The sequence below is a fragment of the Manacus vitellinus genome, unplaced genomic scaffold (assembly GCF_001715985.3).
Source record: "Manacus vitellinus isolate BGI_N305 unplaced genomic scaffold, ASM171598v3 scaffold_23_pilon, whole genome shotgun sequence".
Lineage (NCBI taxonomy): Eukaryota > Metazoa > Chordata > Aves > Passeriformes > Pipridae > Manacus > Manacus vitellinus.
The window spans coordinates 5046917-5070773 of NW_021939718.1; the positions used below are offsets into that span (position 1 = coordinate 5046917).

General features: G+C 35.4%; 1 protein-coding gene across 1 annotated transcript in view; it reads left to right on the forward strand.

Annotated features, from left to right (window-relative positions):
* Positions 1 to 19961, forward strand: part of MAN2A1 (mannosidase alpha class 2A member 1) — a 111608-nt gene extending 91647 nt beyond the window's left edge. Inside the window, exons 20-22 of the mRNA XM_029959928.1 lie at positions 11539 to 11733; positions 16011 to 16121; positions 16967 to 19961. Coding sequence (XP_029815788.1) covers positions 11539 to 11733; positions 16011 to 16121; positions 16967 to 17119 — 459 coding nt within the window. The 3' untranslated portion in view covers positions 17120 to 19961. The remainder of the gene's footprint in view (positions 1 to 11538; positions 11734 to 16010; positions 16122 to 16966) is intronic.
* The last annotated feature ends 3896 nt before the right edge of the window (positions 19962 to 23857 follow it).

The window sequence follows — 23857 nt, forward strand, 5'->3', positions numbered from 1 at the left end:
TGAAGAACAGGACGTTTTCTACTCTTTGAGATACTTCCCCATAAAAGGAGAGTATATGAAGTGTAAGATATGCAGCTCTTTAAAATAAATTAAAATAAATGTGCGTCACTGGTGAAATTACTGTGATTGTTTTTGTTTATGACAGTATCAACCAAAAGTTTCTTTTCATTTATATCTCTGAAATACTTCCCCGCCCTGAACAGTAAATTTTAATGGCAGACTCAAACCACGTGAATGTCCTCAAGTGTAAGACGCACCTGTCTGGCAGGTAGATAGAGGAGAATTCTTAATAATTCATAATAATTGCTAGCATACTCTGTCTGTATTCTAATAGGCTCTTAATCCTAATGCTACCTGAGTTTTGGCTCTTGAATTCTAGCCCATCGAATCAGTCATAAATACTCATTCTGATATTGTCTGATATTGTCTTCAGGTTGAAGACAATTGTCTTTTTGGGTTCATTTTTGTGTGGGAGGGTTTGGGGGGAGGTGTTTGGATTTCATTCTCTGTTTGTTTGGATGTTGTTACTTTTTTCCCTAAGCTGGATACTACTAAAGGTTTGTTCAGAATGACAGTATTGTTCATTAAGTAAGCTGTGTATGTAGTAAGAGCTGGACAAATCTCATTTCACTTTACATTATACTCACATAATTTATTGATAATTGTGTCCCTCAGGGCTCAGATATTTTTGCTGTGTTTTGATACAATTTCTATATAGGTCTTTTAATCCTAGTAGTTGTAACCAATTCTGCTTATATGTTCATTTTGTCCTTACAAGCATTTTTTGGCTCTGAATATCTCTTCGAATTCTCTTCTAATATTAAACCTTCTTTTTCTTCAGATTGTTAAGTAAGAACTGAGTGCATTCCAATTTTAAATTGGAGGGATTAATATTTAGCTGAGAATGAAACTGAGTACTGTTATCAATACTTGCCTGTCAAAATAGTAAATGCTTATTTTTGAAAATATAGACTGTTCTATATTTATTGTAAGTTTTGGAAAAATAAACATAAATACCTTTTTACTTTCTGAACCCCAGCATGTTGTATTAATATAAGAATATGAAAGAAATAGGATTTATAGGGAGTATAAATATACATTTATTTCATCAGCGACATAGCTGGAGAAAAGATGCCACACCAGGCATATAGTTTCTTCTTCAGGTTCGTATTTCATACCTTGCCTTCAGTTGCTCAACTGATTTAACTGGATTCATAGCCAAAATTCAGTGGGTCAAATATTTGCTGTGGTTTGGGGGAGGTTGTTTAACGAAACAGTGATACAGGCAGTAAATAAAATCACAAATATGTGGGAAGATAGTCAAACTCCCTTTCTTCCACTAAATACAACTACTCTCTTTTTCTTATTAAATATTTGTCAGTATCCACTTTCTCTGAGAATGTGTGGTTGGTGATACAGCAACTTCTGCCTGATTATTCTGTTGCATTTGCCACTTCCTTGGTGGGCATATTTATAATGCATGCGCATGCCTCACATGGTAGCTATATACTACATACTGTGCATTGCTATGCTATATGTAACTGCACCTTAACAAACATAATTACTTAATGTTTCAAAAAAGCAGAAACTTGACATTGGCCTAATTATTACAATTTAAAAGCTTTTTCAAGCCCATGTGTGACAAGCTCAGATATTCCAATATCATTTTTAGTTGTAATTACCACAGTGAACTCATCAAATGTATAGAAAATCCTGAATGTTAAGGTTTTAGGGGTTTATGGTGAATGAAATAAAATATAGAATGAAATTTTAAAAAAAAGGCATTCCCTCTTGGTGTCACACAGAACCCAATGCATCTTCTTTAGAGCCTTACCACATATATTTAGTAAAGAGGGAACACTAGTTTCTTGCTTCATTTGGAGACATATTCAGGTATACGCTACTTCTTTACAGCTTTGCTTAAAACACTAAATTATTATTACTGCTACTACTATATAGGTTGTACTGTATTTCTTATGCAGGAACTTTGTGTCTGCTAGTCAAGAATAATGTTTCCATCTCTTATTTATCTACAAATACTATCTGCTTTCAGGCAAACACTGTCCTTTTTTTATGTCAGGGCACTTTATAGCATAATTCCCTTCAACAATCTTTTTTTTTTAATGAAACAGTGACAAAGATGTGTTGCAGAAAGATTTTAAATAAAGGCTGTTTTGTCTGCAAGCTCCATTCATGTGTTACTGTGCAAAGGTGTAGGGGCTAAACATTCTCATCCTGTAAAAAGGCATCAACCATTTGTAGCTGGCTCACGGCTCAAGTAGGTAGTACATAGGACTGCCTTCTCCTTATTTCTGGGCTTTCAGCTATGTCTCTTTTTTGATTTTTTTTCATAAATTATGTACGTCTCAACAGTGAATCACTTTCCTTGGTTTGGTTTTATCTGTCTTCATTTGTGTGTATCTGTCTGCTAGTTCTGGTTAGAAAGAATTTAACCTCAGTAGTATGCATAGTGTTCAAGCTTTTCCCCTCTACTTTTAGCTCATATAATTCACCAAAGCCAGAGGGTAGACTTCTTTGTAGTCTTTTGTGAGTTTATCTAAGCTGGTGCAGTTTGAGGTCTGAAAAACTTTTCTATGTCACCACTTCGAGGAGGGCCTACTCATGCCTGCTGCAAACTCTGGTGGTAGGATTCTGATCCTCCCTAAAGGAGAGAGAAAGTCTGCAACTCCCTCTTCTTCTTCTTCTTAAATTCTCTAATGAAATAACTCCCCAGGAACAAACTCATTGCACAAGGAACAAGCAGTTTCCATCAGCAGCAAGAACTTTACATGAGGAACAGACTTTCAATGCCCTCTGCAGGGCAAAAGTTAGTAGATATTATTGTGTAGTTTTTATCTTTATCATCAGTTTGCTTAACTCATGGCTAGGCTTCACGAACGAAGATTTGGGGAGGGCTCTACCCATGTTTGTTGCAAGCGTGTTGACTACTTCCTCATCAAAACTCCGGAAAATTTCTGATCTAGCACCATGCCCCTTTCACAGAGCTAGCATGGGTTATTTATTTAGGCATTAAGTCCCTTCTCCTGTGCCATTATTAACAATATAAGCACTGTAAAAAGAATTAGAGGAGAACAAATAAAACTGGAGAGTCTCTAACTGAAGTACAAATTACTATTATTATTATTACTTTTATTACTTTTATTATCAAAGAAAGCATGTTATGCTGTATTTTTGCTTTCATCTAACTATATTGATGGCTGCATATTAACTGAACTCAGGAATTATGGTGATGTGCTTATGGTCATAGTGACTAGATACTTTCTTCACCATCTGCACTTTTCCATAGACCAGCAAGCACCTGTTCTTCAAATGATCTCTTTATAGAACACGATTTCTGTTATGGCATCTGATAAAAGACTAACTGTATTAAAAGCAAGGAACTGACAGTCACCAAAGGAACAGTGATAGGTGGAGCAGTGGAGCACTAACTGCTCCTGAGACCATGAAAGGGAGAAAATGAGACTGTTCCTGGTGTGAAACCGAACAAGATGGATCAGCAGAAATAACCCTAGTCTAAGAGAATTTTGGGACTTTTTTTTTTTTTTCAAACAAGAGGTTTGTTATGGAATGTTCAGTGGCAGTGACACAGGAGAGGAAAGAGAAGGATTGAGGAGTAATGAGTGTGAAAAATAAGGGGTTAAAAAAGGAAAAAAAGGGTCTGATTAGGACCAGTGCTTGATCACCACAGCTCATTCTGTATTATTAAATCTACTTTCTTTGCAAGTACCCAACCTTTTCTGAATCTGTGTGAACCATTAGCCAACATCAGGTAGACTAGGAAACAGCTAGACTAAGAGGTCTGTGTGACAGTTGTTGGAGGGAGAGAGGCCATTAGACTGGCTTCCAGTTGCTGGTCAGACCTATAATTTCCATGTGTGCATGTAAACAGCTAGCAAAATGCAAGCTGACGGGTAAGGGGCTGGCACCTGGAAGAGTGTGAAGTCTGAGCTGATGAATCTGGAGGCCTAAGGTCCAGAGCTGCATCTCAAATAGGCTTAAAGTCCTGGTTTTTGAGGGATCAGTGGTTGTTGAGTTAACTTACAAATCAAGAAAGTGAGGGTCTTTAACCAGTGAACTCCAGACCTGATCAGCTGGAAGGCACAATCAGATTTGGATTGTCTGTTCTGCTTGTGTTACCCAAGTGCTCTGCTTATGTGGGTTCTGGCAAAGGTGTTGCTCTGTGCTGATGTGTATGTCTGGCCATGTTTTTACATATATGCCTTAATGGGAATAATGCTCTGCCTTTCTCCTGATTGATGTTGGAGGCACAGAACCACAGCAGGGTCCCATCTATCAGCCTGGAACGAGAGGAGTCCCCTGGTGTTGGAGACTACCATATTTGGCTCTGGCAGACTGGGAAGAGTTCCTCCTGTGGATCCAAATTTCCCTGGATTTGGTTATCTGTAGGAGGCCCAGGTTTCCTCATCTGCAGTCTTAGTGCCAGCTGAGAATGCACAGGCAGTACAGAAAATCTGTTGTGATTTTAGTCACGAAATGAACATGCAGTCTTGTGGATATTTTATGGTACCTCGGAATTTCCACTTTTTCTTTAAAAACTCCTTTCACCTAGTGTGGCAGACATGCATTTCCAGTGTAACACCCTCCAAGTGAATTGATAGAAAATTTTACATTCCTTCAAGTAAAGAGATAATATCAGATTTACTCTGCTTAGATGAGTCCTCCTTTGCTGGTCACTTCAATAGCTATCAAAAGACCCTCAGCATTCCAGATCATCATTCTCAATAAAGGACATGAAACATATGGCCAAAAAAAAAATTAAAAATGCTTTGATGTGCAAAAATGTACCGTAACTGATGGATATGTCACTGTTGACAAAAATGTACAGATTAACAATTCTAACCTTATATTCATCTGGGTTTTTGCCCCCAGTATTTCAGGAAAACCTGATACTCTGGTGTAGCAGAAGATAATCAGGCATCAGTACTCTTGTTTATAGTCTTTTTAAGATTTCAGGATAGCTGCCTGTTCAGTACTCACATTTGTGGCTGTTATGTCTAGTTGCAACTTATCCAGCCTTTCCTAAAAGTCTAATTTTTTGCAGAGGACATGCTTTTTTTTTTTTTTTTAGAGATTACCTTAAGATTGCTCTGTTGAAGAATCTTGCAGAGCTTTGACATTTTAAATGTTCTGAATCCCACTGCTCAGAGAAGATCTTGTTATCACCTTATTTGATTTCCATACAAAATTCCCTCTGGAACCACTAGCCATTTTCAAAGCTACCTGAAGTGATGGTCAGTGCTTTCTTTGACAGATGCATACATGAACATCACACTCTGGGACTGAAAAGGAATTACTCAGCTCAGAAGAATTAATCCAATTTTCATCAGTGGCTAATTGCTGTTTGTTGTGTCATGGGCCTAAGGCCCTTTGTCCAACATCTTTCTCCTTTCCTTCTCAAACTCACAAGGAGTTTTTACACAAAAATCTAGCTCCAGATATTGACCTCAGAAGAAAGGGAATGATTCATCCATATCAGGAGCACTTTGAGAACTTGTCAGACTTTGATTATTCTTTTTGTATTACAGTGTGCAACTTTGAATGAATTTAAAGCAACTGCATCTGATTTTCACTTGGTGAGATAACAGCCAGGCAGTCTTGCATGTAAAACCTGTAGCTACCTTGAAACCATTTACCGCTGCTTCATGTCAATTGCATTAACTTGACTAGTGTCAGTCCAAAATAAAATCTGAATTTCTCTTCTAAATTGGGAGTTTTAGGGCAATGTGTGTATAGAATGTTGTGCAATTTTCTCACTCTGTTCCTGTTTAAAGACTCCTTCTTCCTCAAGTGGTGAGCACTGTAACTAAGGATTCAAGATGTTTGCATTTGGGGTAAAGTGTATGCAATTTCAAAGCTCAGGTATCTGCCCTTACTTGTCACTTACTTTTGTCATGCTGTAAAATTGAAGTTCACATCATCAGTAATGTTGTTAGTTGTTTGTTTCTCACCTATAAGCAGCCTAGCACAGTCTTACAGGATCAGTTTCTCATGCAGAAGCAGCATTTCATCAAACATCCTGATTCATACAATCTTTGAATTGTATAGAAAGAAACAAATTTTTCTTTCCATACTTGTCTTTGGGATTCTTTGACTCACCTTCTTGGTTGTTTTCAGTTGCTAGTTTATGATTAAGAGATATTTAAAAATATTGTCTCCATATGTTTTGGGACTAAAGATGCTCTGAAAAGTCTTTCACTCCACAGATTAGATTTTCCAGTCCAGGAACATTCTTCTATGAAGAGTGCTGCGTGTTGGTGAGAGGGAAAGTTAGTATAAATTGTTTCCTCACACAGAATGAGAGAGAATGAGAGACTTTTTCTTTCCAGGAATAATCTAAGTGGTTAGATATCAAACTGTTTTAGTCTGCATCCCTTGATCTTGCAGGCCCAGAATTCTCTCTATTTCCAGATTTTATTTGAATGAACTTACACCCAAAGTCAGCATCTGCATTTCAGCATGTTTGATCAGGTAGTTCAGGTGCCAGTGGGGATTTACTGTTATAATTAAATTTGTTTTGTGACTTTTCTTATAGCAGAGAAAAGTCTAGAGGAGGAGCAAATATTCAAGATATGTATTTGATATACTGTCTGCCTCAGTTTCTCTCCTTTTATATGGGAAATTTTAGACTACTTGTCTGTGTTGAAAAGTTCACTGGTTTTCTATTAGCTCAATTCATGTCCAGTTATCAACTGCGTCATCTTTACTTTCTTCTCTACATTATTTTCCATTTATTTCTTATATTCAATTAATAAGTGATTTTTCAAGAACGATTAGTGGTTTTGTCCCCTAATTAAAGGCATTAGTTCCTCAATTTAGACTCTTTCCAGAAAACACTCTGAGTCTTTTCTTGGAGGGAGAGTGACTTTTTTTACGGAGGCAGATGATGATAGGAAAAGGGGGAATGGTTTTAAATTAAAAGAAGGGAGATTTAGGAAGAAACTCTTTACTCAGAGGATAAGGAGGCACTGAAATGCTTTGTCCAGGGCAGGGATACCCCAAACCTGGAAATGTTCAAGGCAAGTTTGGACAGGGCCCTGAGTAACCTGATCTAGTAGGTGGCATCCCTGCCAAAGGCAGAGGGGTCAGAACTTGAACATCCTTTCCAACCCAATCCTTTCTATTATTTCTGTGATTATCAGTAAAATAACTCATTTCTGATATAAAGGCACTTTTTATAGATGAGGCTATTCTTAGAACTTGTTGCAAATTGTAAGATAGTTTTATACTGCAGTATGGTTTATTTTTCCTCAAAACAAAAAGTTTAAAATTATTCACCTTACTTTTGATGACAAGGAAAAATCCTAAATTATTTGTTTACATGTATTGCAGAGTCACTCAAGTGATTGTATTTCAACATGGACTATTTCCAATTGGATAAGTGTATATGAATGTACTGTAGGGTGGTTAAAAAGGCAGTATTTACTTCGATTAGAGCTCATTAAGCTGACGCATCATGATCTGGCATTCGTCAGATTGTTACCAGTACTTAATGTTTGTAAGGGTGCCAGAGGAGCTCCGTTCACGCTTTGAGTGATAAATGCTGTGTTGATGGAAGGGTACGGACAGATTGCTCCAGGATCAATATGATCAGGCAAATGTCGGATTTATTAGGAGAAAGACAGATTATATAGTGCTCGTGACGCTCAGCTTCTTGTTCACACAACATTGGTTACGTAAGGAAAACATGCTCTGCTGTTCCCTGCTAATTGGACCACAACAGGTGGTCATAGGAGATGAGAAAACTTTATTCACCTCCCAAAACTCCTCCTTGGCATCTTGGCACAAGGCCTGCAGCCATATTAGTGGCGCAGCATTTTTTACTATCTGCACCCAGCCATGCCAGGGGAGAAATCACAGAAATGCAACAGAAACTGTTCACACAATTTCTGTCCTGCGACAATGCTGTCATTTAAGTTGAGGAAATAATGTCACTTTTGAGAGAGTAGTACTTTAATTAGATGGAGACTGTGGGACTATATCTTCTACTTAGCATCAGCAGGATACTGCTGAAAGCCATCCACATGGTGAAGGTGTGTATAGAGTAATTATTCTTCGAAATATATTGTTTGCATGCGCAAACCCTTCTCATGTCTCTTTCCCAAGAGTCCTATTTAAATTTTGGATCAGTAGATTGAGAGGGGAAAGATGTACTCCAATCCTTTCATGACTGTGATGTACCTAGGGGGGAGTGTGATTCGAAGTGTCCCTTCTCAATCTTCTGTGATAGCATTGTCTTCACAGTGTTTGCAAAAACAGTTTTCCCTTGGTCTTCTGGCAGCTTTTGACACCTTCTGTACTCTCCATTCCCATTGCTATTACATAGATTCAGTGAATGACTGCACTTCTGTTAGTGCAATCATCCAAGATGGACTGCTGTTCCACATGTAGCAATACAGGACTCAAGATAAAATCTCCACCTAAGTCTTAGTTTCAAAGGGGATAATGCATGAGGGATAATGCCCATTATGTTTTATTATGGGGAGACGTATTGGGAACAAAAATCAGCCAAATTGAATAATCTCTGGTTCTAGCATTTGCTAGAGTCTTTCAAGGCTGTGTTTCTCAGCAATCCTCAGTTATTTCAAGAATCTAGGAACTGAGGAGCGAGTTTTCTGGTTCTGCTATGGGTTATCTGACAATTTTGTCCCACTGCCCATATTCTCTCTCAACCACATTCTTTTTCAAAGTTTCCTGTGACATTCCTTCCAGCTTTCCTGGATTCTCAACTGCAATACAGCCTACTATATCTTTATATTAAATCCATCTTTTTTATTCTCATTGCTTCTGTTAGTCTTAGAGAAGGCTAAGGATTCAGGCCTAGAAGATTGACCTTCCCTGTGCTATCCTTTCCTTGACAAGGCTGAGGATTCATCTGATACTTTTACCATGGGCAGTCTTTTACTTTTGTGTCAGACAATATGCAAACTTGCCTCCCATTTTTATTTACACTTGGGTCTCTGGGATTTGGGCAAAGTTTTGACTCATGGATGGCATGCTTGTGTTTCCATACACAGTGGTTTTCTGTACGTATAGCAGAAGCTTTCAGAAAGATGTCACTTCTCTTCATCTGAAATTACCTTGGTGGCGTTTTCTGAGGAACATCTGCTACTGAAATTATGAGGACATCTAAATGAGTTCAATTTGTTTTCAGCAAGCACCTTCTTTCAGGCATAAAGTTGCGCTCAATAGAATGATTTTTCAATCACTCTTCACATAACAAATTGTGGCCCTTCTCCAAATATCTGGGATGTCTTACTGTGAGGATTTGCACATAAATAAAACATTTTAAAGAAAGACAAGACAAAATGAAATATTATTTCTGTGAAGGCTCACCCTTCTTTCTCTTTCCATCTCCTTGGAATCCCTTAAATCTGAGAAATCTGGATTTGAAGGCAACTGTGTAGGGTATGGGACAGGCATTTCTTCCTTGAACATGTTAGCAGTGTATGTTAGGCAGAGGTTGAAAGCAGAGGAGGAAATGGCTGAACGTGAATTCTGTTTAGGCAAATTTACTGATCTCAAATGAGTATGGATACCCATTGTTTAAAATGAAAAGCTTATCTTGAATAACTGTTGTTCCTGGATGGCAGTTGTCTCTTCTGCGTATTCTCAGGTAACATGCCTAGAACTAGGAACCATTTGCAAGGACTTTTCCTGCATATTTTGTTTTAAATAGAATGGGTAAAGTATTTTTCTGATTCATGTGTGATTTGTGAGATATTTTAGGAGACCTGTTTTCAAGTTCTCAGATATAAGCAATCAACTCATTTTACAGGGGGAAAAAAGATGGAATAATAATAATAAAGAGAAATGACAATAAAATATTTTGACTGACTTTAGCACATCTATGGCAACAGAGTGAACAGTGTTCCTCTTGGGGCCAAAAAGTGAATTCTGCTTTGAAAGAAGATTTTCCCTGTGGGTAGAGCATGCATGCAGTCATTTGAACTGCAGGCTTTCAGATTTAGTTGTATGTAGAGCAAGCTTGCTCATACTGTAATTGGAAAATAAGAAAATCATGACAATGAAGTTGACCAGTGATGCTGAACTTTTTAAGATAATGAAAAAAAAAAATCAAGGCTAACTGAGGAATAGAAAACTCATGACTGATTAAAGATGATGTAAAATAGCAGATGGAATTCAATGTAAATAAATGTAGTGAGACACATAGAGAAGCAATCCTCTGCAACGATCAACTGTTATCAGTTCTGTAAAGTAATTTGTGTGTCATAATAGGTATTTAAAAGTACTAGCCTCAGTGCTTAGTAGCTACCAAAGAGGCACAGTCTTAGACATTACTAAGAAAAGCACCAAGACTAAAACAGAAATTACCATCTTGCATTGATTCAGCTCTGGTATGTTTTCACTGTCAGCTGTACTTAGTGCTGCTCCAGAGGTATAAATAAATATGCATACATGCGTACACACCCCAAAACAGAAATTACCATTATGGTTGCCTGTTATAAGATGGAAAATAATCCTCCCCTTTGCTTAAAGTATCACCCATTTGTTTTTTATTTCTATTTTTTTAGCCTGTCATAAAATGTATGTTTAATATAACAATGCTTAAGATACTATGTTTTCAGTAACCTTTCTGCAAAGTTTTCATTAAATGTCACCTGTTTAACTCTAAACAAGCAGGGATTTTATCTGACTAAGTACACAAGGAAAAAAGAAAAATAAAAGCAAAAGAAGTTTTCATCCATTTCTACTCTTTTCTTCACTGACATTCCAAAACAGAAATTGCCTTTTTTAAGTTGCTTTGTTTTCTTTCCTTGGCTTCTATGGAGTTTAGTTAGTTGTTGTGAATATGTAGGATTAAGCAATTTCAGATTTGTAAAGCAGCTTCTGCAGCTGTGTAAAAGCACTGCAAATACAAAACTTGGGAAAGTACAAAATTTGTGAAATGTTGGGAGAGAGTCCCTTCACTTGCTGCTGGCATGACATTGACATAAAAATTTGAAAAGAAATCTTTTTCAGTGTGGACCAAGACAAAGATGCCAGTTGTTATTTCTTCCAGCGAATAGTTTGAAGAAGAAAGATTTAGAATAGAATGAAGGATTTAGGATACAAGTTAAAGAAAGTAAGAAATACAAGTCGGAAAATTAATATAGAAAAGGAAGCCTACAAAAAACTAGCTTTTTTTTCTCCATATTCAAATAGATACTGAATAAATAGGAGCAACTTGCTAAAGTAGTTGCTAGTTTCTTTCTCTAAACTACCTTGTTTGTACATCAGAGTCTTAACACAGAAAGGTAAAGAATGGTGTAAAATGAGATGTCATCTAATCATAATTTTGGAAGATGTACTAATGGTGTACAGGAAAGTATACCTAGTAATAGAAGAAAACTAATTGACAATCAAAAGTTTCCAAACGTAATTAAATGGGCAGTCTAAAAATTAAAATTTTCTAGGCAATGAATGGAATAATTTATAAAGTAAGTGAGTTTAAAAATTCAGATATTTTAACTGGATTCATTCTTTTGTATTTTGCAGAGTGAAGAGAAGGCATCAGTCAGTTTTCCATCACTTCTTAGCCATATGACCTCTCTTTTCTTAAATCATCCTGTAATTCCAATGACAACAAATGCAGAGTCAGGTGTCCCAGAGATGATAAATACGTTTTCTCCACTCATGTTGTCCATGCCTTGTGACATGCATATAGTCAATCTGAGGACAATCCAGTCAAAGGTAAGGTCAAACCACTGCTTTTGTGAGCAAAAATATGATGTAGCATTTTAATATAGACAATTTATTCTTTGGAAGTAATTTATGGAAGGTTTTATGTGATATGGTAAACTGCTATGTGATAACTATCTTTTGTTAATTCTGCAAGAACTAAAGGCTTGTGTCTGAGTAATATGAAATGCAGGGGTTGTTTTTTCACAACATATGAATATGCATAGTGCAGTATTCTGTCTCCGGAGGGGGCACATTTCAACGTGTTCCCAAAGTTTAAGAGAGAACAGTTCATATACTTCAGCCTTTTCTGTATTAGAAGAATTAAATTTAAGATCACTGGACTTTGTTCTAAGTGTGTTTTTAATAAAGGTTATAGTTATAAACTCAACTTGTATTGTTAAAGCACTTCTAAGCTTATTTACAAGACCTTGTTTAATTCTTCTAACATCATCTTGTAATGCTTGGATCCTGTGAGGTATACAGGATCTCTGGTAGGTATACAAAAAAAACTCCAAATGAAAAAATAAAAAAACTCAAATAAAAAAAGCCTCTTCTGTTCTCAATATTTTTTTCCTTGCAAAGGCAGGAAAGGCATGTAACTACCATAATTTAATGATCTGTTTCCTAAACTAAAGGAACTGGTTTTGTATCCTTCTTCTGGCAACTGTTCTATAAATTCTTTTCAGTTTTTCAACACCTTTTAAAATGTGAATCTGTTAACTTTATGCTGCATTGCATTGTCACTCACAAGTGCTGTTACCACAATGAAATCTCTTTTTTCATTCTGCCATAATTAGATAGTTACAAACTACTTGTCCGTTCTCCTTTAGAGTCTCCATGGTGGCTGAGGTAAAACTACTCATCTATATTAACGTCAGGTTATATTCCCTTTATCTGTTCTTTGTTGTAAGTCCTAATCCTCATTTTAAAACTTAAAGAATTTGTTTACTTTCTCATGCTTTGTCTGTTAGTAGTTCAGTCTCACCTACAGTCCTTCAGCTGTGACTGATTCTTATTTCGAATTTCAAAGTGGAATAACTTATACTTTGTGGGTCTTATACCTTTGAAAAGTTTGGAGAAAACCTTATATTGAATTAAGTCTTCACATGAAGTGATGTTTCACACTTCACTGTGAGGATTTTCATGTGAGGCTTTGCTTCAACGTATCAAGTTCAGGTGTAGACCTTCCTGAACATGTTCCCTCTCCCTCTTTGAGGCCTAAACTTTCCCCCTCTTGTTTGTATCATCTGGCTGTGAAACCTGTGAAAATAAAGGGTGGCTCTGTGTCTGCTTTTTTAGTTCAATGTTGCTACTTGCAGGTGAATTCCATGATTTTATCTGAGCTGTAGTGGCCCCACTATCCCAATTGGTATAAGGATATTTAAGACTATGATCTCTTCCTTGTCTACAAGTGTATATTTCATTGATTACTGATTGACAGCTCTTGAGCCTGCAGCTTCACTTTGTCCACTGCAAAGTGAACATTTGCAGTAGTCATAGGAGAGGAGCACATCATTATAGGCACAGAACAGTCCTTCCCCACAGCAGAAAATGCTTTGCAAATAATTTTGTAAATCTTTCCTCACTTTCTGCTTCCTTTCTATATCTTCCCAGAATTTGAATGATAAGTATCATAATTCTGGCTAATTGACACAATGAATTTTTTTTTCCAGAAATATGAATTTCTCCATTGCTTTAGCTGTTGATTTTCCATAATCCATTACAATTTCACATAAAAGGGTACCAAATTAAAATAAAATATTATTAAGATTTAAGGTAGAAATCAGAAAGAATATTGCTATTTATGTAAGATATCTGATCTTGTTGTGGAAGAGTCCAATCCCTTATGAATGAGACATTTAAAGAATTTTTTTAATAGATCTCCAGTTAAGAAGTTTGGCACAGATTTTACCTGGTGTAATAAACTGGGCCTCAAGATTTAAAACTGAGAACATTTGTCACTTTATACTAAACATAAATACATAATTTTGTCATGTTGCCTTAAATTTTTGGATTTAAAAAGAGTTTAATGTTTTTTTCTTTCCATTCAAAATTTTAACAGCATTGCCCTGGCATACTGCTTATGAGAAAACCTAGAAATTTTATTTTTTTTCTATCTAAAGGCCTAATGAGAGGCTGCATTTCAATTCTGAGAGATCAAAATCAAATCAAACTTTGGCAGCTCTTCCAAGAAAGCTAGTCAGAGATTCAATAGTGCAGTGGTCAGGATTTTTGTACTATGTAACAGTGCTGTGAAGTTTTACAAGGTAAAGAATGTTGTTATTTACTGAAAATTGAGGAATCGGTTACAGAGTTTTGTGCAGTGAGCATGGTTGTGTTTAGAAGGTGTATTTGCTGTAAATTAAGTTCACCCTTGCTCAGACATTCCTTAGGCTTGCATGCAATAAGTCTGATTTACCTAGAGATGATATAAGAACAGGTAAGTTGAAGTAGATGTGAAGGCTGTGACTTAGTTTTACACCTGCTTTGAAAATGAGTTAAAATAGCTTTATTTTTTTGCACATGGTTGCTATATGCATGATAAAAGGTTGAATACTATATCATAGATATAGTAAACCCTTTTTCTCAAGTTGTCATTAATTGTGTGTTACTTTTATGCTTTAAATCTTTTGAATCTTAAGATAATATTTAATTTTAAAAATTTGAGAGATTAAATATTCATGCCGTAATTTGAAATGCATACATGCATTTGTTATGGAGATTAGTAAAAGATAATAGAGGAAGTGTTGATACCCATTACTAGCTTGTAATTTTTAACGTTAATTTACCCCATAGGAAGTCAGGCTTTTTCAGTCTAAATTTTAATGTTTCACTAATCCGATGTTTAGACAGACAGTATTATTTTGTGTTCATGAAATCTTCTCAAACTGAGTTTTAGTCATGATTTGTAAACTATGCCAAGTTTTTTACTGTCAGTGTTTTACTAAAAAGGAACTCATTTCAATTCCAAATACTGCTGAATAATTTTTTACCATTTTAAATGGGAAAATTAAAACCACTAAGTTTTAATTTTTTTTACCATTTTTTTACCATTTTTTTATTATTTGAATGAGTACTTAATGCTACAGATTTGTTGCACTTTGAATCTGTGTCATGCTGGGTTTCAAAGAAGCTGGTTCAGGCTGATTCAAGAACTCCTTTATGAGAAGAAAACTATATGGAAAGTCTGTTAGGGTAAGACCTCTCATTTGGTACACCTTCAAGAACTAAAGCATGACAAAGTGTCTAGTGCTCACTGGCATAGGTTTCTGAAGTACCAGAAGTGAACCGAACTCATGGCAGAAGCTTTAGTGAAAAAGCACCAGTGCAAAAGCAAGTAAACCAGAAATAAGTAAGAGGATAATAGCCTGAAGAACTGGCATGGCTTTGGATAGTGGCTACATTAATGTTAAGACTTAGAATTATTAAGGATCTTTTCCATGCTGATCAATTCTATGATTCTATGAAGGGTATGTTGTGATGTGCCACTCATGTGGTGTGAAGTTGGTTTACATGCAAGTTGATCTAAAATGTGAAGAATTTTTTGCTGTTACTCCTGCTGTACAAGAGTGGTTTTCTACATTTTAGTGTAAATGAAAGAAGTTCTATCCAGTTCTAGGCTGTGACTCTGTTTTGACATATGAAAACAAGATTCTGATTTGAGGCATTCTATGCTGTGATTTGCCCTAAGTGGTGGTTTTAGTGATTTGATCCAAACTAGGACGTTAAGATTGTTGGTTACTTTTGAGTTACTCTTTGACGTCTGTTGAAGCTCAAGAACACTGAATATCTTATAGATAACCATAAAATTTATTTCATATTTGTATTTCAGTGTACAGTTTTCTGTACACCTTAAGCCGTGTTAGAGAGCAGCTTTGCAACATGAAAGTTTGTTCAACATAGTCACATTGAGTATTTAAATATGACTATTGTAGTTCACATGATTTCCATTTTGTTTTCAGTTTTGCTGTATAATTTTTGTGGAAAGTCAATTAATACAACTGTGATGACTACACTTCAATTCTAAGTCTGTATAAGTGAGCTTTAACCTCGACAACATACATTTATGTTCTGTAGTACATTGAATGTCTCAACTCTTTGCAGTTCGGTTCTTTCTGTGTTTAGTCTTATAAATTTCAAAAAAACCCATGAGGGTTGAATCTAGGCTGAACATTTTTTAAGGTATAAGTGGCTGTATCACTGTATGATAATGATAATTTTATGAGGTCTAAAATGTCTTTCTTACTTCTACTTTGTGAGTAATATTTTATCTTGTTTATTTGTAGGTAGATACCGAGCCATCGGATGAAGCTGCTCTGATTCTTCACAGGAAGGGATTTGACTGTAGATTTTCAAACAGAGACACGGGTCTGCTCTGTTCCACTACTCAGGGAAAGGTATGCTGATATTTTATGGGCAGCTTACCTTATGAGTATTGCATAAACACTGATACTTTAGTCATATTGTAGGTGAAGGCTAGGTATTTATTTCTCAAGAGTTATACTTTCAGGATAATGGTAGAATTTACCTTGAAAGCTGCTTTCCATTTGATAAAGTTGTGAATCTGCTGGTTTGTGGGAATAACCCTGTAACCATCAAGAAGTAAACTAGTTTTAATCTCATTAACTTTTAATAGTCTTTTAGAACTTTATGAAGTAAAAGAAATCAAGTTACATATTCCAAAGTGCAGCTTTTGAATATTACTAATATACCCACAAGTTATGTGACTGTTTCTTATTATAGCATGTTCTTTGTCTGCCCATTCTCTCTTAAATGACCTACCCCAATACAAATATCTAAGTATTTTAAGATTTTTATAGAATTGATGTGATGTGTAAAACTATGAAATATAAATAATTTTTTTCTGAAGGTTATAGATGGAATGGAAGGTAATTAATCTGTAGCAATTTTGTAATAAAATTTTAAAATAGATTTAGGATTTTCTTTAGGGAGAAGAGTAAATATTGTTTTAATAAGAAACAAGAAGGTTTTTAATATTTCTAGTAGTTTTTAATGTATTCATTTAACTTCCTTTGAAATGTAGCAAGTGAACACTGCTTTTAAAAAGTTCTGAATTAGTATATAGTATTTGGTTTATGGTACTTAAAAATATTTATAGTCTTTAGTGAGTGAATTGCTGTGCTGGTACCTGTAAGGAGATGTATAATTTTAAGATATATACTGCCTTTTCTAAATACAATTCTTTGTTTGCTTTTTGTTTTTTTCTTTCTTTCCCCTCCAGATAAAGGTGCATAAGCTCTTTAACAAATTCAGAGTGGAAAGTCTTACACCCACATCTTTATCTTTGATGCATTCATTTCCAGATGGCAGAAATATAAGTGAAATAAATATGAGTTCTATGGAGATAAATACGTTCCGGATTCGGCTAAAATGAAATCTTGCTTTAATACTCAGATAGAGAAGAAGGATCTGCAATTACATCTCCTCTTATTTTCATGTGCAATAAGAAGCAGATTAATATTGTTCCAGCTTCTGGATACTGTGAGAAAAAAATGCATTCTATAATTTTTTTTGACCACACAGTGAAAAGCCATGTTGCAAGCAACTTTTTTGTTTATTCAGGTTCCCCCCCCCCCATAAAATATGAACATCAGTATAAGTTAATACAATAAGTGAAGAAATTTCTAAGGATGTTAACCTCTCAACAGATTAAATCTCAGGTTAAATGCTAACTAATGATGCTTTTGGTGTTTTAAGTTTCATAAAGAGGGGATTGGATTTTAAACAGCCTTCCTTTGCTGATTCTTGATGCATTTATGTATGAATAACTCAATCTAGAAAGTCCTGATGCAGCTTGGAAATAAAATACGATAAAATGTTCTTGTGTAGTAGCTAATGTCCAAATATTTACAATCATTTATATAAATGACAATAATCTCAATTTATTCCACAATTAATTTCAATTTATTCAACACAAAGGGGATTATTAATTGTGGTAAAATGAAAGCCTGCAGTACTTGTGATAAGTGATGGTAGATTTTAATACTGCTACCATTCCACCTGAGTTATGTAAATAGGAAAACACGAACCTATGAAGTAATTTTGCAATGGAAATGTTTAATAAAACTCCCATTTTGTTACTTGACACACTGGGATATGTGCAATTATTCCATTACCATGATGAGAAATGTCCATAGTTATCATGAATACAAAATTTTTTATAAAACTCATTTAGATACCAATATTCTCTGAAATGAGTTTTCTATTTCAAGATTACCATATCAAAATAAATGTGCCTTATTTTTTGATATGTCTTGTTACAATTTTGGTGTCTGTGTTAGTGTTTTTGGGGAAAAAGTAGTTTATATAATACTTAAGCTGTGTATCTCCTATTTGACAATGCTGGCCACCCTCTGATCTACGTACTCCTGCACCAAGATTGTGCTATCTTATTCTGAACATTTTGACTATTTGAATGTATTAATATTATATCATAACCTGAAACACAGACAAAAAAGAGTTACTGTAAAGGCTAAATTCAGCTGCTTTCAAGAAAATTGCAACTTGATGCAGAGAGTTGATAGTAAGCAAGACATGATTTGCAAACCTATCAAAACATGTGCTTGCATGTCACAGACTGTGGTGACCTGTTAATTCAGAATCATGTGCCTATATTTTAAACAACATTTTTCAAACTTGCAAACTTGCAACCTCAGTTACATTGCCAGTGTTCATGTTGCTGAAGAATGGAGACTTAATTTTACTTTGTTTCATATTAATTCACATTTAGTGCTTAAGCCATCCAAGTGTGAAAAACATTTCTGTAAGTAGAGCTGCTGTTTTACAGTTAATATATATAAACAGTCACTTGAATATGATCCCATTTTCTAGTCTTCATTTATTTTCATAGCTCATTCTTCTATATTTCTATTATGCTTTACTTTTCCATTCATCGTTGCTTACCTTCAGTACTAATGCATGAAAAGTCATCATAATTGGTAAAAAGATGTGCTTGCTCTAATATCACCTCCTGTATTTAATTTCATCACTGTTGTTCCACAATTGTATCAAATATCAAAGATCATCAAATTATATCATGTAGCTACAGGCTATCTTATAAGAAAATGAAGGTCATACTTATATTTCATGCATTGTCCCAGGTTGGATCTCTGAGATTGTATAGATTTTCCTACTTAATTCAATCTACTGTGTGCTTTGTAATAATGTGAATACTTAGTAGGATCTGGTGCAAGTTACATCAAGAATATAAGAACACTAACCACAAATAGAAGAATCAGATGGATCCAATAAATGGATGTTTTCATGCAATAAACATGTACTGTAACTTTTCTTAGATATAGTATTTGAAAATACTATTTTTTGTTGGAACTCAAAGCTTGGTAGACTTTCCAGCAGGAATTTCTCATAACATTTATTTTGTTGCATCTTCAGAATTAAAATGTTTAAGGGACTTTATGTGTTCTGTGCAAGAAAATATTCAAAATGCTATTTCAGTTTTATTAGGCGGAAAAGTAAAATTTTGATGCAATAAAGTTTTAAAGTATCTTGCCTCTTGGAATTCCTTCAAAAGATCCTTTGTATAGCATTCAATCTTTTTTTTTCCTCATTAGCTGTACAATCATGATGCCTGAATCTTCCTTAACCAGCAGATTTAATCTTTGTTCCTTTGTATTGCATTTTTTGTGTAACAACAGCTTTCAATTCGAGATCCTTTCCTGAAATCCTTAAGTCAAAACTCCAGTCAAAGTCTCATGATAAATTTTGCTTTAATTTGCTTGGATTGTGGCTGTCAGTGAGGATGGTGGTTTGGGTTGTTGGCTTGCAGGTTTTTTTTGGTTTTTTGGTTGGGTTTTTTTCCCCAACAAGTCTTAATGAATTCTTATGCTGTATTTTTGTGAATTGGCCATCTAATTAAATTCTATTATCTTGGGGGTTCTTTTGATTTTTATCCCTGCTGGGTTTGTAACTACTGGTTAAGAGAGCCAAGCATCCTTACCTTTCAATATGGTTTTAAAGACAATGCTGTTTAAGAAATGGTTTAAAACCTTGTAATTACTTTCCTACCAGAGTTGTACCTGTACTCATTTTTTTTTTTTTTTACATTCCATTATCGTAATTGTCTTTGGTTTACTTGCTCATATTGTCTGAAACAAACTGATTTCAGCCGAAGGTTTTTGCTATTTTCTCTTGGAAGGTTTTATATCTTATGGGGATATGTAAAATAAGATCTCTAATAAAAGGTAATGTTATTGTGAGATGTGGCTAGTGTCATTAATGCCTTGGCTGTAGCAAATTTAAATTTAAAAAAATTAAAAAAAAAAAAAGAGAGAAACAACAAAAACACCTTATTTGAGAAGGCTCATGTATCAGTAGCTTTTGGGGATGACAGTGATCTGTAGTGAGATGAACTCCTGATCAAAGATGCGATCTATTCCACAGCTGCCAAAGAAAAGAAGATAGATGCTAACTTCAAGGATATAAACAAGTGACACTGCACAGTGTGCAAAGGAAATGGGTTGCTCTTTTGCAAAAGAAATCTTGCACTGACTTGCCAGAAAATAGTAGAAGCTGTAAAATTCTAGAATTTTCCTTTTTTTACTTGAATTAGTATTTATATTTGAAACAGTTGACAGTAATGGAATGGAAGCTATTCTTGTAAATTAACAAACATACCATTAGAGGATAACAAGTCAAAATAACAGTTCAACTGTAATGAGACTGAACACTTTAAAATAAATAACATAATGCTAATATAATATACTGTAATTACATATGGCAAGTTGAACAGGCATAGATGCATCACAGGTTTGCTTCCCAAAGTACTGATGGAGCTTGAGCATAATGACTTGCAAAGACAATAAAGTATAACTCTTAGTCAGTGCCTGAAGCTATTTGATGTTGGACTGGACAGTCTTAACTACAAACATGAAAGTATGCATGTACGCAGACTGTGTAAATCCCTATAATTTTAAAGCTGATGTTTCAAGATGCAAGTGTAACTTGCACATGTAACTTGTTACGTGTAACTGTAACAGGCAAAAAAAGGGTATGAGTCCGGTTTAAAGCACCCCTTCACAATTTCATGGTCATCCTACTTTGGAATTGATTAATATCAACACGACCATGCAGGCAGAACATATTCCACTAATTTCAGCAACCAATAATGTATTCTTTTACTTTTTGAAATTATATTAACTATATCTGATGTATGCCTTTGAAAAACAGATGCTAGATCTCTGTACATATCTTTACTGATGGTGACACTATTGCTCAGATTTAGTGGGTTATCTGATTTGTGATGAGTTATATATATATATATATGTGTGATAAAATATAAAACAGAGATTCAGTTTTTTGTACTTTTTGTTTTAGGTTAACTACTCTCTCATAATACTATGAATTTCAAAAATCAGCCAAAGGTATTAATTTTGTCTTCTAAAAGAGAGAACAAATCAAAATAATATACTGTCTAGAATAAACTCATGGTCAATGGAGAGCTATTGGGATTTTCAGACAGTGCTCTTACTGACACAAAGTTTCTCTGTCTGCAATTTCTCTGTAAATTATAATATTAAGTTGTGAACCTGTTGGTCTTTCAATATACAGATTTTATGAACTAATAGATATTAAAAATTCATATTGCATCACCTAACCTTTGTATGCTAGAATTTCTACAGAGCTTCAGTAATGCATTATTTCCATTACTCTTCCTTTTAAGTAAATTATTTAACAGCAGTAAGAGTAATAAGAAAATAGTTAAATAAAAAAAAGCTTTCCATCATGTATGTAAACTTGTGCTCTTTGGACTATAAAGGCAAGAATATTTTTGATTGTACATTTCAGAGCTTCAGGTTTTCTTCCTGATATGCAGTGTCTGTTAGTGTGATGGCCTTTGACTGACAATGTAAAAATCATTCTTGTTTTGGATATCACTAAATTGGAGACTTTAATCTCAGCTTTATCTCCACCACCGCCACTCCCCATATGTCATACACATCCACCACATAGGAAAGCACATGCCTTTGTTCCTCTCAAATCATGACCTGCAGCATAACTTGTGGTCTCCCCAGATAGCTAGTCAATTTTTATTTCTATTTTTCTTACTTCTTTTGTCCTACTTTCTCCTTTCTTGGCATGCCAGCTAAATGTGTAGGCATTTGTAGCTCCAATATGTACAACACAGCCTTCCAGCCCTGCCAGTGCATTCTACAGAGCTTTCTGGGGTCACGCTACCTGCAGTGCCAGCCAAAGCCTGAGTTGTGCTGGATTCTTAAGAGTTACATGTTTTAAGTCTACATCAATGAGCATTTATGGTGCACATGCCCTGCTTGCTTGTCACAACTGTCTCACATCACTAGCTTGCTCTTCAGAAATATACATATTTGTTCCTCTGAAAATCCACTTGAACAGGCTCCAGTGGCATTCTCTGTTTTTCTCTTCCTCAGTTTCATGATATAATACAATCTCCATTTCAGGACCTTTCAGTTCACAAGTTTACCTGTAACCTATCTTCCAGAAGTTAATAATTATCTGTCTTGATTGGGTAATAAGAAATCAAAGGCTTTTTGAGAGTGCCCACTATTGGCTGCTGCAGTCCCTCTCAGGTCAACCTGTTCACATCAGTGGCCAACAAAAAGCTGGGGCTGTTCAGCCTGGAGAAAAGAAGGTTCAGTGGGATATCATTAGTGCATGTAAATATACAAAGGGAGGAGGCACAGAAGACAGAGCCAAGATCATTTCAGTGGTGTCCAGTGGCAGAGGTGACAGGCACATTCCAAAGCACAGGAGGTTCCTCCTGAACCTCAGGAAGCACATTTTCACTGTGAGGGTGACCGAGCACTGGCACAGGTTGCACATAGTCATTGTTCAATCTCCATCCTTTGCAATCCTCAAAAGCTGTCTGGACATGGTCGTGGGCAACTGGCTCTAGGAGGTCCTCCCAACCCCAGCCACATTCTGTGGTTCTGCATGGCCTGTTCTGGTGAAGAGGAAGGTTTCATTAGATAACAAGAACTTGTACTAGATTCACATGTATGGTTAAAGATGGGAGGCCAGTGATAGCTGGCAACTGAGAGAAGGAACAACTTTTTACCAGAAGTGTTGTTCCTGGATGTCTGTGCAGCACTGAAGATTTCCAGGGGGAAAAAATGCAGATACTGGCAAGTTTAAAGATTAGTTTGGTCTTGCAGTTTAAAATGCAAAATAGACCCAAAATAGATTCAGATGCTCTCTGAATCACTTGCAGCCAGCAATGTAGACACACAGCTCTGTAAACAGAAGATGACCTTTGTACACAAAACACTTTAATAGTGACAGTGAAAGGAAGTATTATCTGTGTTCTCTATGTTTTGAATTATTTAAAAGAGTAACCCATTCCAAGCTAAAATAAATTAAACAAAATGAGTTCAATGGAAGCAATTCAGACAGACAGTGATTGTGTAAAAAGTTTGAACGCAGCTCCATTCTTAATGGAGCATGCTAGTAGAAGTCCTTCACCTCGATAAAGGATTAAGGTTTGCACACCAAAAGGGATTTGTGTGTTTTGACAGTGACAAAATCAGTCCCACTGCTTTTTCTTGTATCTTGGTAAGTGAAATCTACTTGCTTGGCTAGTAGACATGGGAAAGAAATTGTGAAAGCTCAAATGCAACTGTAAGGCAAACTTGCTGAAATGATTTTGACGCAAGAATCCACAGCCTATTCACCTAATTGGTCTCCAAATAGACAAAATGAATTTATCAGATATTGGGCTTTTGATAGATAAACCAAGATGCTAATAATTACATTAAACTGTGTTTTAATATAGCTAATAAATGTGTAATTGCTGCTAGGAAAGGTACCTTAGAATTTGAGTTTGTGGAAGTTATATTTTAAGGATATGGTCTGTGGGAAACTCATGATTTGCAAGCTGTTCACAGCTTTCCAGAGAGAATATGTGAAGCATAGCTGAAATATAAAACCTATAGTTTGGAAGATTTTAGCCATTAAGGTCATGCAGACATGGATCAGAAATGGATCTATGTTCATTTTCTGAATGTTTTTGACAACTAGTACCCAGGTGGTGGGGTATTTTATTTTTTATATATAAAATGTGAAACAGTGGATCAAGTTAAGTGCTAGTCAAGAGGCAAAAAGCATTCCCTCCTTGATG